Source organism: Rhinolophus sinicus, chromosome 18 (assembly GCF_057876585.1).
Source record: "Rhinolophus sinicus isolate RSI-liver-muscle chromosome 18, RSI-T2T, whole genome shotgun sequence".
NCBI classification, from domain to species: domain Eukaryota; kingdom Metazoa; phylum Chordata; class Mammalia; order Chiroptera; family Rhinolophidae; genus Rhinolophus; species Rhinolophus sinicus.
The window spans coordinates 10,403,707-10,418,137 of record NC_142518.1 but is presented as its reverse complement, the minus strand read 5'-3'; the positions used below and the strand labels follow the sequence as shown (position 1 = coordinate 10,418,137).

The 14,431-nt window shown below is 43.1% G+C and overlaps 1 protein-coding gene across 6 annotated transcripts in view; it reads left to right on the top strand.

The window, feature by feature from the left end:
- The window catches only part of CTPS2 (CTP synthase 2), a 101,235-nt gene that overhangs the window by 27,443 nt on the left and 59,361 nt on the right, over nucleotides 1–14,431 (top strand). For all 6 annotated transcript variants that reach the window (XM_074324097.2, XM_019746325.3, XM_074324098.2 and 3 more), the window contains 6 exons: nucleotides 3,582–3,733; nucleotides 7,869–8,001; nucleotides 10,425–10,513; nucleotides 11,444–11,538; nucleotides 13,679–13,741; nucleotides 13,848–13,891. In XM_074324097.2, coding sequence (XP_074180198.1) covers nucleotides 3,582–3,733; nucleotides 7,869–8,001; nucleotides 10,425–10,513; nucleotides 11,444–11,538; nucleotides 13,679–13,741; nucleotides 13,848–13,891 — 576 coding nt within the window. The remainder of the gene's footprint in view (nucleotides 1–3,581; nucleotides 3,734–7,868; nucleotides 8,002–10,424; nucleotides 10,514–11,443; nucleotides 11,539–13,678; nucleotides 13,742–13,847; nucleotides 13,892–14,431) is intronic.

The following is a 14,431-nucleotide window of genomic DNA, read 5'->3' as shown; positions in this document are numbered from 1 at the left end:
GAATGAGACTTTTGCAGTTCCTTTTATATATTTGGAATTAAGGAGGGAAAGTAAGGAAGATTACATGAAGGTGGGAGAAAGCAAGGTTGGGATTGGATTACAGGATAGTTAAAAAGATTATGTACTCCCTTTAGGGTAGTTATGCCTCTGAGGGGTCTGAAAAAGAGGATTACTCTGGCATTTCAAAATTGTGTTAACCTAGACACACAGTAACAATGGACAGGGCTGGCTTAAGGCAAGGATAAACCTTTTACTAGAGAAGTTTATAGGCCTGCGGTGTGACTACCCGCCATGACCTACCCAATTAGAAATCTGTGATCAGATCACCCTGTGAGGTTATTTTCAGTCACTGGGCTTGTCAGATTTACAGAGCCCCCTTTTCCATCGCAGTTCTGAGACAGGAGATTTAGTTCAAACTTTTGAGCATATTGAGTCTATTTTCTATATATAGATTCTGAAGCATGCTGTGTCCCATCAGTCCACAGGACAGTTTATTAGCCATTTTTCAGCACCTCATTCTTTGTGATAATGAGTTAATGCTCCCATTTCATAGTTCCCAGCGAATTTGCACTTAAAGCACTTCTCATCTGGGTTGCCCAAGAGGGAATAGAGAATCCAAGGTGTCTCTGTGGATGTGGCCCATTACTGTGACATCTGAAAAAATATCTCTGGCTTGGAGGATGAGTAACTAGGTGCAGATTCCATGTCTTCCACATGTGGGAGTTGTGGACGTCCAGAGCTTTAATTTTTGTGACAGAGCCTCATATCAGTGACATCTCAGCATTTTCATTTGTGTTGGTGAATACACAAGTGAGGCACACTAGTCTTAAGTATCAGGTTGGTGATGTCCAAACAGCTTAGGAATTCCCTGGATGGATAGCTATGGATTTGGGGACGACTGCACACATATTGTTGGCAGAGCATTTTTTGGCATTTATTTAGGAGGTAGCAAATCCTTACGTGCCTGCCAGTAGCTTCTTGGATGTACTTGAGAGGACGGTGAAAGCTTGTTAGGGTAAGTGTGAAAAACAACCACACCACTTGGCAGGGGAGCCATTCACCTCTAACAGGTGTAATTAAGTTGATTGTGGGCTTGTAAATTTAGGCAAATGAAGGAGGCGGACAAAAGCAACCACAGCAGCAGCAACAGCAACAAATGAATGAACAGACTGCATACCCACATTTCGGAGACAAGGTGTATGTCTTCAATGCTACTGCTTTAAGCTAAACTTAGAAGATGGTACCTTGGGCCGTATGTCTTGATATTGACATATAAAGCACCACATTCCAACACCAATTCTCTGACACCAGCTGGGGGTCCTGCAATTCAACTCTGACACTAATGCCCCAGAGTGACAGTCAGACTCCATAGGTTTAAGGGCTCAGTCCTTTACAAGACTGCCCTCGCTTCAGACACCAGTTTCCCCAAACTACTCACACTTGTGCCTGGCTGACTACAAATTTGGGGCTCCCCACCACTCCTTCAGGTTTGAGTATTCTCTAGAACGACTCACAAAACTCAGGAAAGTACTATATATTTACCATTTGTAGGGATGGAGTCCCAGAGAGCAGTTTCCAGGCTCTCGACCTCATGTGGAGAGGTGCTAGGTCGGATAGTAGATGGCCATCAGCTGTGACTAGTTGGCCGTCAACTGTAATCAGTTAGCCATTAGCCACTAATGTAACTGCTGTGGCTACGCTGGCAAGCGTGGGTTGTGGCTAGCAAGTGCAGCTAGCAAGCAGGTTGTGGATTGCTAATTGTGTTGATCCTACTTCCTGTGTCTCGCCTGGCCACCAGCGAGACTGGGGTGCAGGAAGACCCCTCATTGGGGTACTGGCAGATGTTTGCTTTTGTGTCTCAATCAGCTACCAGCGAGAATACAGTGGTTTGACTCCCCTATCTATGGCTCCGTGGGTGTTCCTTTTTGGCCTCACCATGTCCTGCGTTCTTGTGCAGGGAGCGGGAGCTGAGTCCCTGCATTACACCATTACTATGTTATTATAGAGGGTTCAGATGAACAGCCAGATGAAGAGATACATAGGCAAAATCTAGGAGATTCCTGAGTACCAGAGCTTTTATCTCCATGGAGTCAGGGTGAGCCAGCCTCCTGGCACACCTGTACATTCACCAACCAGGATCTGAGTCTTGGTGTTCAGAGTTTTATTGGAGTTTCATTACATAGGCATGATTGACTAAATCATTGTAGTCATGCGGGGTGGCATGTGGGACGTCATGAGGGATGTCATGAGGGATCTCTAGTCCCGCTCACCACATAATGCAGGATAGGGTGAGGCCAAAAAGGAACACCCACGGAGCCATAGATAAGGGAGTCATATCACTATATTCTCACTGGCAGCTGGGTTGGAGACACAGGAAGCAGGAGTGTCGTGCGGGAGACCCTGCTCGCTGCGCCATTTGTCGGGCGGGGCTGCCTGCGGGGTCTCTGCTCCCTCTCCCCACACAAGAACACAGGACATGGTGAGACCAAAAAGGAACACCCACGGAGCCATAGGTAGGGGAGTCATACCACTATAGTCTCACTGGAGGCTGGGTTCACTGGACGTGCGACCTGCTGTCCGTTTTTCTGCCAACCGACCGACGACTCTCCTCCACTCTCCTCGACTCTCCTTGGCTCTCCTCGGCTCTCCTCTTCTACTCTCTTCGGCTCTCCTCGGCTCTCCTCTGCAGTCCTCGGCTCTCCTCGGCTCTCCTCCGTAGCCGCAGCAGTTACATCAGCAGCCAATTGGCCAACCAGCCACAGCCGACGGCCAACCAGCCGCAGCCGAGCCAGCACCCCTCCATGTGAGGCTGAGAGCCTGTAAACTACTTTCTGGGGCTCTGTCCCCACAAGGAACCACACTGTCCGCAACCCACCGTGCTAACTGCATCCACACTTGCCAGCCACCATCTCCTTGCTAGCCCCCATTTGCTGCTAGCGTAGCCACAGCAGTTATATTATTGGCTAATGGCTCACTGGTTACAGCTGACGGCCAACTAGCCACAGCTGATGGCCATTTACTACCTGAGCCAGCACCTTTCCATGTGAGGCCGAGAGCCTGGAAACTGCACTCCTGGCTCTGTCCCCACAATTTTTCAGGATATTGAACTCAATCTCTAGCCTCCCATTCCCTCCCCGGAGGTCAGGTGGCTAAAAGTTCCAGCCCTCTAATGACTTGGTTAGTTTTTCTGGTGAATAACTCCCATCCTGAAGCCATTTAGGGGCCACCCTGAGTCACCTCATTAGCATAATAAAAATACCCCATCACTCAGGAAATTCCAAAGGTTTTTGAATCTCTGTTTCAGTAACTGGAAACAAAGACCATATACTATATACATTTTTTATTCTACCACAGCATCCGGTGGTTCCAGAGGTAGAATAATGAATTCAAACCTTTTTGTAATTAGATGAAACTAACCTTGCGTGAATTCTGCCTCTTGTTTAGGTGGCTGGGCTCTTGGTTTTGTTCTATTAGTATAAATGAACTGCCAGGCTGTTGAGTTCTGGCTTTTTCTTCAGCTCCTTCTTGTGTCATATTTGAGTCATTCCACTTAAATACGGTGTTTTATCATCATTAACCAGGTCATATGTATCCATGATGTTTCTTCCACATACCGAGTGCCTGTGCTTTTGGAGGAACAAGGCATTGTTAAATATTTTAAAGAGAGATTGGATTTGCCCATTGGTGATTCTGCAAGTAATTTGCTTTTCAAGTGGAGAAATATGGCTGACAGGTACGTGAAAGATATTACTAATGTAATCTTTAATAATTCTTGTGTTTAGGAGTAGGACTGAGATGTACTTTAAAAGGTACCTATATTGCGTTCGGCTTTCTCTGTATGTATATTTTTTGTCTGGATATGTCTAAAGCTCTAGCACATTGTTAGAATGTTTTGCTATATTCTTTGAAGATTTCTGGGGCCTTTGGAGCATTTTATTAGCTTATTTCTTAGTTTCTGTATATTTTAAAGTTTTAAATGTCATGGGTTTTTCTGTTTGGTTTTTTTGTCTTGTTTTGCTAGTTTTTAAGATTTTGGGGAAAGGGAGTTATCACTTTGTGAGGGGTGTAATGTCTAACTTTTACATTGTTTTGTACACCTGAAACAAATAAAACAAACAAACAAAAAGATTTGGTTAACATTTCCTAAAGAAAATCGTTTTGAATGGGAAGTTTTGCCTATATTATTATTGTTCCATCCTGTGTCTATTAGCTGTCAGCATCTTTATTAAAACCCCTGATAGGTTTTAACTTTATTAATTTCTGCAAGGTTGTTTCATTTGAAGTCATGTGGAAATTAAATCTCCATCACCTGTTTTCTTGTATTAAATATAGATGGGGTATGACTCCATAAAGCTTTGGCTGCCTGGTTTCTTGTGCAGCTTAGGGAGAGGCAGGAGATGCAGCAGTTACAAATGTAGAGTCTGGTCTTGCTAAGAGAGTAGATCTTAAAAGTTCTCATCACAAGAAATAAAATTTGCAACTATATGTGGTGACAGATGTTAATTACACTTATTGTGGTGATCATTTTGCAATATCTATATCGAATCATTATGTTGTGTACACTGATACTAATATGTTACATGTCAATTATATCTAAATTTAAAAAAAAAATGTGGGCTTTGGCATCAGGCACAGTGGATCCCGACCCCAGCTGCTTCTCCTCTCACTAGCTGTGTGAGTTTGAGCAGATTACTTAACCACTCCGGGCTTTTTCTCCTATCCATATATAACAGGGGGATACTAGTACATACATAGTGGAAATTATGAGAGAAAACAGGTAAGGCTTTAACAGTGAATTAGATACTAAATATTGATTATTGATGTTGGTAACAATAATTAAAATGATTTGGTGACAAAATCACTGACCTTGGTAGAAGACTAGTAGATTGAAATTCTCTTATCCTTTCACTTAAAAATTTAAAAAGTGTTTTAGAATTTCTGGGGCAAGTAGAATCAGGAATAAAATGCAGTTTCTGAGCTTAGGTACTCTAATGAATGATGATAAATTAAACCGCTGCCCTGCAGAATGCTTAAGGAATCAGTCATTTTGTAGGAATTTTCTGAGTAGCTTCGGGCAGATTCTCTTTGAACACTAGAAATTTTAATATTTTAACTCTTTTTATTGGAAATAGCTCTAGATTATACTCTATGCCTCTGTGCTTTTTTTTTTTTTAATGTGTGTGTGTGTTTTGTTTTTTGTTTTTTTATTGGGGAATATTGGGGAACAGTGTGTTTCTCTCAGCTCTAAATCGTTGTCCTTCAATCTAGTTGTGGAGGGCGCAGCTCAGTTCCAAGTCCAGTTGCCATTTTCAATCTTTAGTTGCAGGGGGCGCAGCCCACCATCTCATGTGGAACTTGAACCAGCAACCTTGTTGTTGAGAGCTCGCGCCCTAACCAACTGAGCCATCCGGCCACCCCTCCAGGAGCTCAGTGGCAGCTCGTTGTCTTCAATCTAGCTGTGGAGGGCGCAGCTCACTGGCCCATGTGGGAATCGAACCGGCAACCCTGTTGTTCAGAGCTCGCACTCTAACCAACTGAGCCATCCGGCCACCCTGCCTCTGTGCTTTTTAAAGCCAGTTTTTGGTTTTCCTATTAGTTTCCTGTGGCTGCTATATAACAAAGCACAACAAACTAGGTGGCTTAAAACAGCAGACATTCTCTCGCAGTTATGGAGGTCAGAAGTTCAAAATCAAGGCATCAGCAGGGTTGGTTCCTTCCAGAGGTTCAGAGAGAGAATCTGTCCCTTGTTCTGTCCTAGCTTCTGGTGGCTATCAGCAGTCCTTGGTGTTCCTTGGCTTGTGGCTGTAGGTCCAAGAGGGAAAGAGGTCACCAGGGAGATGGGCTGAGGATAACTGCCTGGACAGTGGCCCTTCTCCATGGTTGGTGTGACCCAGTGCACTCACCTGTCCCACCTGGCTTGGATGACTCCTCCTCACTTGAGAAGACCGGACATGAGTGAGTGGAAAGGAAGGAGGACTTGGCAGTATTGACTCCAGTCTTGCTTCCTTCCCGGGAGCAGAGCTGATGTCCCTCCCTCAATGCAGGAGTGAGAACGGGTTGGGGGAGGATGAGGGCTCAGCCAAGCTGCGGTGCTCAAATGTGGTTGTGATCGCCAGTGCCCATAGGCCAAACACTGGGCCAGGAAGCACTTACCTCTGATGTCTCGACATCTTGGCTTGACACCAACTTGCTTTGTTACCTGGGTCCTTTATGTAGAGCTGGGGTGAAGCATGCGCAGCTCTGTAATCTCCAGAGCAACATAAACTTAAGTAGCAAGTGAAAGGTTGAGCCTCCTTCTCTCAGGTACTTCAGTCAGCTTCCTAGAAAGTCAGCTTGACAGTCAGTTTTGACCTCTTCACTTCTTGTGCATTTGTCTCCTCCCAGCCTGTTTGACATCATGTTGCTCTTGTGCTCTCTGCAGATGTTAATATGAATGAGGACTATTCCACACTATAGTAGCATAAGGTGTTGGGAGGAAGGGTTTGCTTCCAAGCCTTAAAATATCTTCAGCCCCAAGATGACATTTCCACATACTTAGTATCAGACCAGACATTTTTCATGTTCTTTGAACAGATTTCCTGACAAAAGCAACAGTAAAGATTGTGGCTCTAATAGTAAAATGTGATTGAGCGTTTTATGTAGAATGGAATTTTCTCATAAAAATGATCTAAACGCGTTGTAACACTTTAAATAGTACTCTTAGCACCATTTTTCAGGCATGCCATGAATAACCTGGCTTTTGTGGGCCAGCTGGGAATGTAACAATTTTTAATGTAGACACTTGGAATGTATTTTCTTATATAATGTCACCTTACAAACTTAATATTGGAATGTATCCTGTTGACACTTAGAATGCATTTTCTTATACAATGCTACCTTATTTAAGGATCGCTCATGTTTATGAGATGGGGACAGCTTTTCATATATATATATATATATATATATATATTTTTTTTTTTTTTTTTTTTTTAAAGATTTTATTGCGGAAGGGGAACAGGACTTTATTGGGGAACAGTGTGCACTTCCAGGACCTTTCTCCAAGTCAAGTTGTTGTCCTTTCAATCTTAGTTGTGGAGGGTACCGTTCAGCTTCAAGTTGTTCTTTCAGTCTTAGTTGTGGAGGGCGCAGCTTAGCTCCAGGTCCAGTTGCCGTTTTCTAGTTGCAGGGGGCACAGCCCACTATCCCTTGCAGGAGTCAAACCGGCAACCTGGTTGTTAAGAGGACGCATTCCAACCCACTGAGCCATCCGGGAGCTCAGCGGCAGCTCAGCTCAAGGTGCCGTGTTCAATTTTAGTTGCAGGGGGCTCTGCTCACCATCCCCTGCGGGAGTCGAGGAATCGAACTGGCAACCTTGTGGTTGAGAGCCCGTGCTCCAACCAACTGAGCCATCCTGGAGGCAGCTCAGCTCAAGGTGCCGTGTTCAATCTTAGTTGCAGGGGGCAGAGCCCACCATCCCTTGCAGGACTCAAGGAATTGAACTGACAACCTTGTGGTTGAGAGCCCACTGGCCCATGTGGGAGTGGGAGTCGAACCGGCAGCTTTCAGAGTTAGGAGCATGGAGCTCTAACCGCCTGAGCCACCGGGCCGGCCCAGCTTTTTATATTTTTAATGCTTTTAACTTTTTCTCTGATTTATATCTGTGCCTGCTTATGTAAACCAATGTTGGGATTTCCTATGGTTTTGAAATCCGTTGGCATTAGGTTTTAGTTCTTTGCGGGTGGGATGGGGATTTGAATTAAGTACATTAAGTTCAAGGCGCATCTGCTCCTAAGGTTTTGAAAAGTACCTTGGGATAAGAGGGGTGACTGTCATTATGTTGGTGATGGCATGTTACATGTGTATAACCTTAAATTTGTCTTTCCTCCCAGGTATGAAAGATTACAGAAAACCTGCTCCATCGCCCTGGTCGGCAAATACACCAAGCTCAGAGACTGCTACGCCTCTGTGTTCAAAGCCCTGGAGCACTCAGCCTTGGCCATCAACCACAAGTTGAATCTGATGGTGAGTCCCGGCCTGGTCTTCTGGATATTTCAGTCATTCACCCTAATATCTTGTGTCTCAGAGAGGTAGGTTGTGTTGAAGGATCCCCCAAACCACCTCCAGGTTTGATGATTCTCTAGGACTCAGCATATACTCAGACTTATGGCTAAGCTTAATTACAGTGAAAGGATACAGAGCAAAATCAGCAAGGAGAAAAGGCACACAGGATCAAGTTTGGGGGCAACTTCGAAGAGGCCTCTCCCAGTGGAGTCACAGAGGACTTGCTTAATTCCCCCAGCAACGAGCTGTGACAACATGTATGAAGTACTGCTGTCTGCCAGGGAAGCTCACTACAGACTCAGCACCCAAGGTTTTTATTGGGAGCTGGTCACATTGGCACCCTCTGCTTAGTAAGTACCAAAATACCAGACTCCCAGAAAGAAAGCAGGTGATCAGCATAAATTGTGTTGTTTCTACAAACTCTGTAGGCACAATGAGCCACTCTTACCAGTTCTGAAAATAGGGGGTACCTTTCCCAAATCCAAGTTTCCAGATGCCAGCCAAGGGCCAACCTTATAAGCAGCCTTTCCAAGGATGGCGATCAGGCCTGCTGTGCTAACTTTGTTCTGCATACAAGTTTAAGGCACAATTTTTGAAATTAGGCTGCGTGCATCCAGGGCCATATATACTTCATGCGCATTTAAGTACATTGTATTTGCCTAAGTGGAAAATAGAACTTTTTTCCCTTCAGTTTTGGAATTCCATCCAGTTTTTCAAAATGCTGTATTGCCTTTTCTAACGTAGAGGAGTGATATCTGGCAAACAGTGACCATTTTTTAAAATCAGTATTATGGGATAGCAGAGGTGGAACTATTTATACGGCTTGAGTATTTTTTTGTGTGTTTGTTAGATATAGAAGTAGTATATACCCAGTGCAGAAAATTTTAAAAAGGCATCATGTAAAAGGCAGAAAGCAAGATTCCTCCTCCCTGAAGTCACACTTCTCTGTTGTACCTGTTATCCCCAGTTTGATGAATATCTTTCCAGACTTTTCTCTCTCTTTATATATAAATGTTTATAGTGATATTCTGTATGGGTATATCACAGTTCAATTAATCCTTATTGTATTGATTTAAGTGGTAAAACCATTACATATGAGCAAAAGGATACATTTATATGTCCAAGAAATTTAGTAACGTGCACTAGACACCAGCTTAGGACCTGTCTGACTTTTCTCTCATCGCTATGTAGCCACCTTCTTTTCTAACCACTTTTTATTTTTGGCTTTATAATTAGTGTTTCACTTCCTATTCTTCCCACTCCTCCAAGTCCTCTACCCCCTAGTAGTGAAAAGGAAACAGCAGTAGAAAAATTGTTATGATACAAATTTTGTGAAGCCGTTAAAATTTTGTATGTTAAGATATAGTCAGTGATTTTTACAAAAGAAATACTGAAATAATATAGTTATGTAGGGACTGTTATATACATAGGAATTGTACATGATTTTTAAAAATTACTATTTTTAATTAAAGTTTATTAGGGTGACAATGGTTAGTACAGTTACGTAGGTTTCAAATGTACAATTCTGTGATACATCATCTATATATCACATTGTGTGTTTACCACCCAGAGTCAGTTCTCCTTCCATCACCATATATTTGATCCCGTTTACTTTCATTTTTCGTTGAATAGAGTTTATTGACACTCGCTTCTGCTCAGTACTATTGGAGACGTGGTCTTGGCATATTCTTTTTGAGTCCAGTCTCTTGCTGTGTTTACCTCACCTGCTTTCCAGTCCTTCCTCCATTTCCCATTTTGTCCCAGAGTGACCCTTCCAAAATCACTCTCTGCTCCTGTTCCTGTTGTCCCCTTACTTAAGACCTTTCAGTGGCTTCAACTGTAAACTTCTCTGACTGGGTGGAGCCTCTTTTGAGGGTCCCAGAGTGGTCACCACTTTCTCTCTTTCCTCTGAGGTTTCATACATACTGTTCCTTCACACACACCCCTTTGTGTCCCGCACCCCTCCCTGCCTACCTCCCAGTGTGCACATACGTGCTCATCTTACTTCTGCTCGTCCTCGAGGGCTTTGCATCTTGGGCATCACCTCCCCAGCAGTCTTCCCTGATGGTGCTCCCTCCCTTCTTTCCTCCAGTGTCCAGGTCTAGACTTGGTGTGGCTCCTGGTTTCCTCCCCAGCATTCTCTTCCCTGCTCACTGAAGCCATTATCTCACTATGGTGTTGCTGCCTGTTTATCTGGTTTCTTAATCTTCCTGAAAGATTACAAAAGCCTCAAGACCAGAGATCACGCTTTTCTGTCCCAAGTGTCCAGTACAGGGTTTGCATAACAAGTACTTCCTAAATTGTGTCATAATGTTAGATAGTTCTAGTATTTCTGAGAATTTATTTTTCTTAAATGTTCCTTTAATCTGTTGGATGTTTTTTAGTACATAGACTCCATCGACCTGGAGCACAGCACTGAAGCTGAGGACCCTGTCAAATTCCATGAAGCGTGGCAGAAGCTATGCAAAGCTGAGTGAGTCTTGGGGACCATCTATGCCAGTTAGCAGAACGCCATTGTGCTTTTTCTGTCATGATTTGATTGACCGCAGTTACTAATTTTCGTGCATTTGGAAAGGTGGTCTGGAGGACTGTGGTCATTACGGGTGCTTGGGCTGCATTCACACTGCACTTATTTTACAAGGTGCCGTGTTAATGTTAGTGGCATGTGCTTTGAAAACGGTTTTGTTTTGGGGACAATGGGGATCCTGTCTCGGAGAGAAAGTATGTTTATTGTACTGAATGTTGCAGCGCAAGGATGACAACCCTTCTCTCTTGGTTATGTTTTCTTTTCCATGTCATTTGATTCTTGTTTCTATTCCATAAGTAATCAACAGAACTCTTGGGCGGCATTGTATTGTGAGGGTAGCATGACCCCGCCCCCCTCTTTTTCTCTTGAACACCTGTCTTTTTAAATGACTATTTGCTTAGAAGGTCTCTAAAGTCTCTTCTAACAAGGAAATTTTCACGTGCCCCTGCTTTAATTAGCAATTGAAATCTTAGGCTGATTTTACCAGTTTAACTCTTTCTGATAATATAGGAGATCTTAACATTTTTATAAGTTTAAAAAAAAACAAACAAAAAAAAACACCTTAAGCTATTTTTATTCAGATAATTCTCTCAGTGGCATTTTTAACTAGATTGAGTTTCTCAATCTCTATGCTTATGCCACAAAGATCTACTAAAATATATATATCGAGGTCAATTGTGAGAAATTGTTGCCTCTTCTTCATACCCTGGGAGGATTTCAAGCAGAAAGTTCAGGATGTCAGGTCATGTAATCAATTCTGAATACAGACCTCAGGCATATGCTCTAGCATTGGATTGGGGACCAGGAAGCATGAAAGGTTGAAAACAAGAGTCTTAAAATAATGTGAAATTCACCCTCATCTTTTGTTGATTACAGTGGTGTTCTTGTGCCAGGAGGCTTTGGAATCAGAGGAACGCTGGGAAAACTCCAGGCGATTTCTTGGGCAAGGGCAAAGAAGATTCCTTTTCTGGGTAAAGCTCATATTTATGGATCCTAACTGAGTTTATTAGATTAAAAAAAACAGTTTAAGGTGTACAAAACAATGTAATAGTTAGACATTTCACCCCTCACAAAGTGATAACCCCCCACCTCCAAGTTTATTAGAGTTTTGACACCTAGTAGGTGTAACACTTAATAGGGTTTGTTAACATGAAAAGTGTGAACACTGATTTGAGTATTCAGGCACCAAATAGTCTCAGGGGTCAGCAAACTATATCTTGCAGGTCATACCTGGCTCGTGTCCTGTTTTTGTAAATAAAGTTTTAATGGTATACAGCCACTCCAATTTGTTTATATATTGTCTATAGCAGCTTTTGTGGAACAATGGCAGGGTGTGAGACCCTACAGCCAGCAAAGCCTAAAGTCTTTACTATCTGGCCTTTTACAGAAAGAGTTTGTTCACCTAGGAGAACTTACCATTGCTCTGGTTGGGTAGCAAGAGGCCTGGCCAAGTTGTGTCCATACCTGCTCTTACCTTCCAATTCCCACCCAAATCCACCTTTTCATCACTTCAAGCAGAGAAACCATTCAACAGAACTCCACAATGTTCTTTCTAATCAGAAAAAAAATGTTTAAGTTGAAATTTATATGCTCTTTCTATTAGGTTGGTGCAAAAGTAATTGCGATTTAAAAGGTTAAAGAAAAAAAATTGCAAAAACTGCGATTACTTTTGCACCAACCTAATAGAAAAGATAATACAGAAAGACCGTCTAACATTATAGGAACAGCTCTGTTGAAATTTGGTGGTGCTGGGTCTTTTAAATGCTTTTGTTCACATTGTAAAGCATGGCTTCTATGCCAGTGAAATCAGATGAAATGGACCCTTGATGGGACAAAGGCAGTCCTGCAGGTAGGAGTCAGGCAGGAGAGGGAGGGGGGAGAGGCTGTACTTCACACTGTGCTTGGATCTATTGGTGGGTTTACAGTCTGAGTGGACAGGTTTTGGTACCTTTTGCTACCAGCAGACTATTCATTTGCCCCTTTGCCTTTGTTCTTTGATTAACTTTCTAGATGTTCTCCACTGGGATCCATTTTCAAAAGAGAATCCAGTAGTTACCTTGATACCTCGTTTCGTTTTACTTGTCTAAGCTCATCTGGGCCATTGTTTTCTTTTGAAGTAACCTTGTTTGGTTTCTGTCTAAACGTGGTTAGTGTTCTTCAGATAATTTTCGCTGTGTAGAACAGCTCACAGCTCTTTAGCTTTCTCTTTAACACGGCGTATCTTTATGTCTTAGCCATATGGAACTTTCTGAAATCCCCCCAAAGCGCTCAGCTGTTTCATGCTTACCGACTTTCGTTCTGGCATGCCTGGCATATTGACTGCTCTCTCCTTTGAGTCCCTTCTGTACCTTGGATATGTCTATAAGAGCATCTGGAATGCTCCTGGGCATTTGTTTAGTGGAGAGAATTGGTGGGCCTCAGTGAGTGTGGAGGTAGGTGAAGAGTGCATCCCTGTGGCAACAGGCGTGGGGCTACACTGGACTCTCTCCCTCCTTACTGAGCACTCTGTTCAGTTCCATTTTGCTTCTCCCTGCCCTTCCCTCCACCACGCTCAAGCCCACAGTGGAGGTGCCAACTCTCCCAGCTTCTGCTGTTTTCCTACAGTGAGGTTATAGGGCTGTTTTGGGCTCCCCTGCCCACCTATGGGCGCTCCTCAGATTCCAGCCCGCTGGCCAGCCTGAGGATGCTCTTAGGCAAAGCCTGTATTTAAGGCTGGGAAACTGAGAAGGGGGAGTATGAAGTCTCCTTGAGTTGGATGTTGTTAGATATTTTCTGAAGGACTCAGGTGCTCTGGGAAAGCCCTTCAGCCCACACGTATGCCTTAATTTAGACACAAATTTGGAGGGAGGCAGATTTGCCTTTTGGACCTTGCCCTGTCCTTTTCTGCCCTTGAATTCCTTCTTCTTCAAGATCAGGTCATCTAACCCCCTTCCCTGCCTCTGCTACAGACGTTCTGAGTGCACAGGGTATAGCAGTGAACCAAGCAGGCAGAGTCTTGCTCTCTCTGAGCCTGTATTCCAGATGGAGGAGACAGACAGCAAACAAATGAACAGAAAATAGGAAGCAATACAATATATGTTCATGTGCTTTATATATATGCTTTTTAAATAGGAGTTTGCCTTGGGATGCAACTAGCAGTGATAGAGTTTGCAAGGAACTGCCTTAACTTGAAAGGTAGGTCTGAGATTTACTAATAACGTTTTATTTAGAAAAATTCTTTATACTTAAATTATTTTTCAGCAATTTTGATGAATTATTGAACTCATTTCTTAATCTTCAGATGCTGATTCCACAGAATTTGAGCCAAATGCCCGCTTTCCTGTGGTAAGTGGCTTGTTTATCTTTCTGGATTGGGTCATTATCATTTCATTTCTGGCTCTTGCCTAAACTCATAAGGGGCTATTATAATTTTTTTCATTATACTATCCGGATATTTTAAAATTATATATGATTCTATTATTATTTTTCTTACATCCAACTGCTTTGTTTTCCATATTCCATTTTATCAGCCATGTCTTGAAGAAAGACACAATCCTGGACTTATTTCTCTTTGCAGCAGTTTGCAAGCTTAATGTTTAGGAAAGGATTAAATTGACTGTGACAGCAATTTATAACAGCTAATATAAATAAATGGGCTGGCCTATCCCTAGACTCATCCCAGTCTGTCTAGTTTCCACACTGGCAATCATCTGTCTTTCTAAAGCAAAAGTGACAGCTGTTCTTCCACTGCTCCTCATCGTCCACTGATTCTTTTTCTCGTAAAATATTCAATTCAACGTTCTTGTCTGGAAGTGAAGGCTGTTGTGCTCTGTCACCTGCCGCTTTGCTAATTCAACCCATGGCATCCCTGTCCCTCCCACGCTT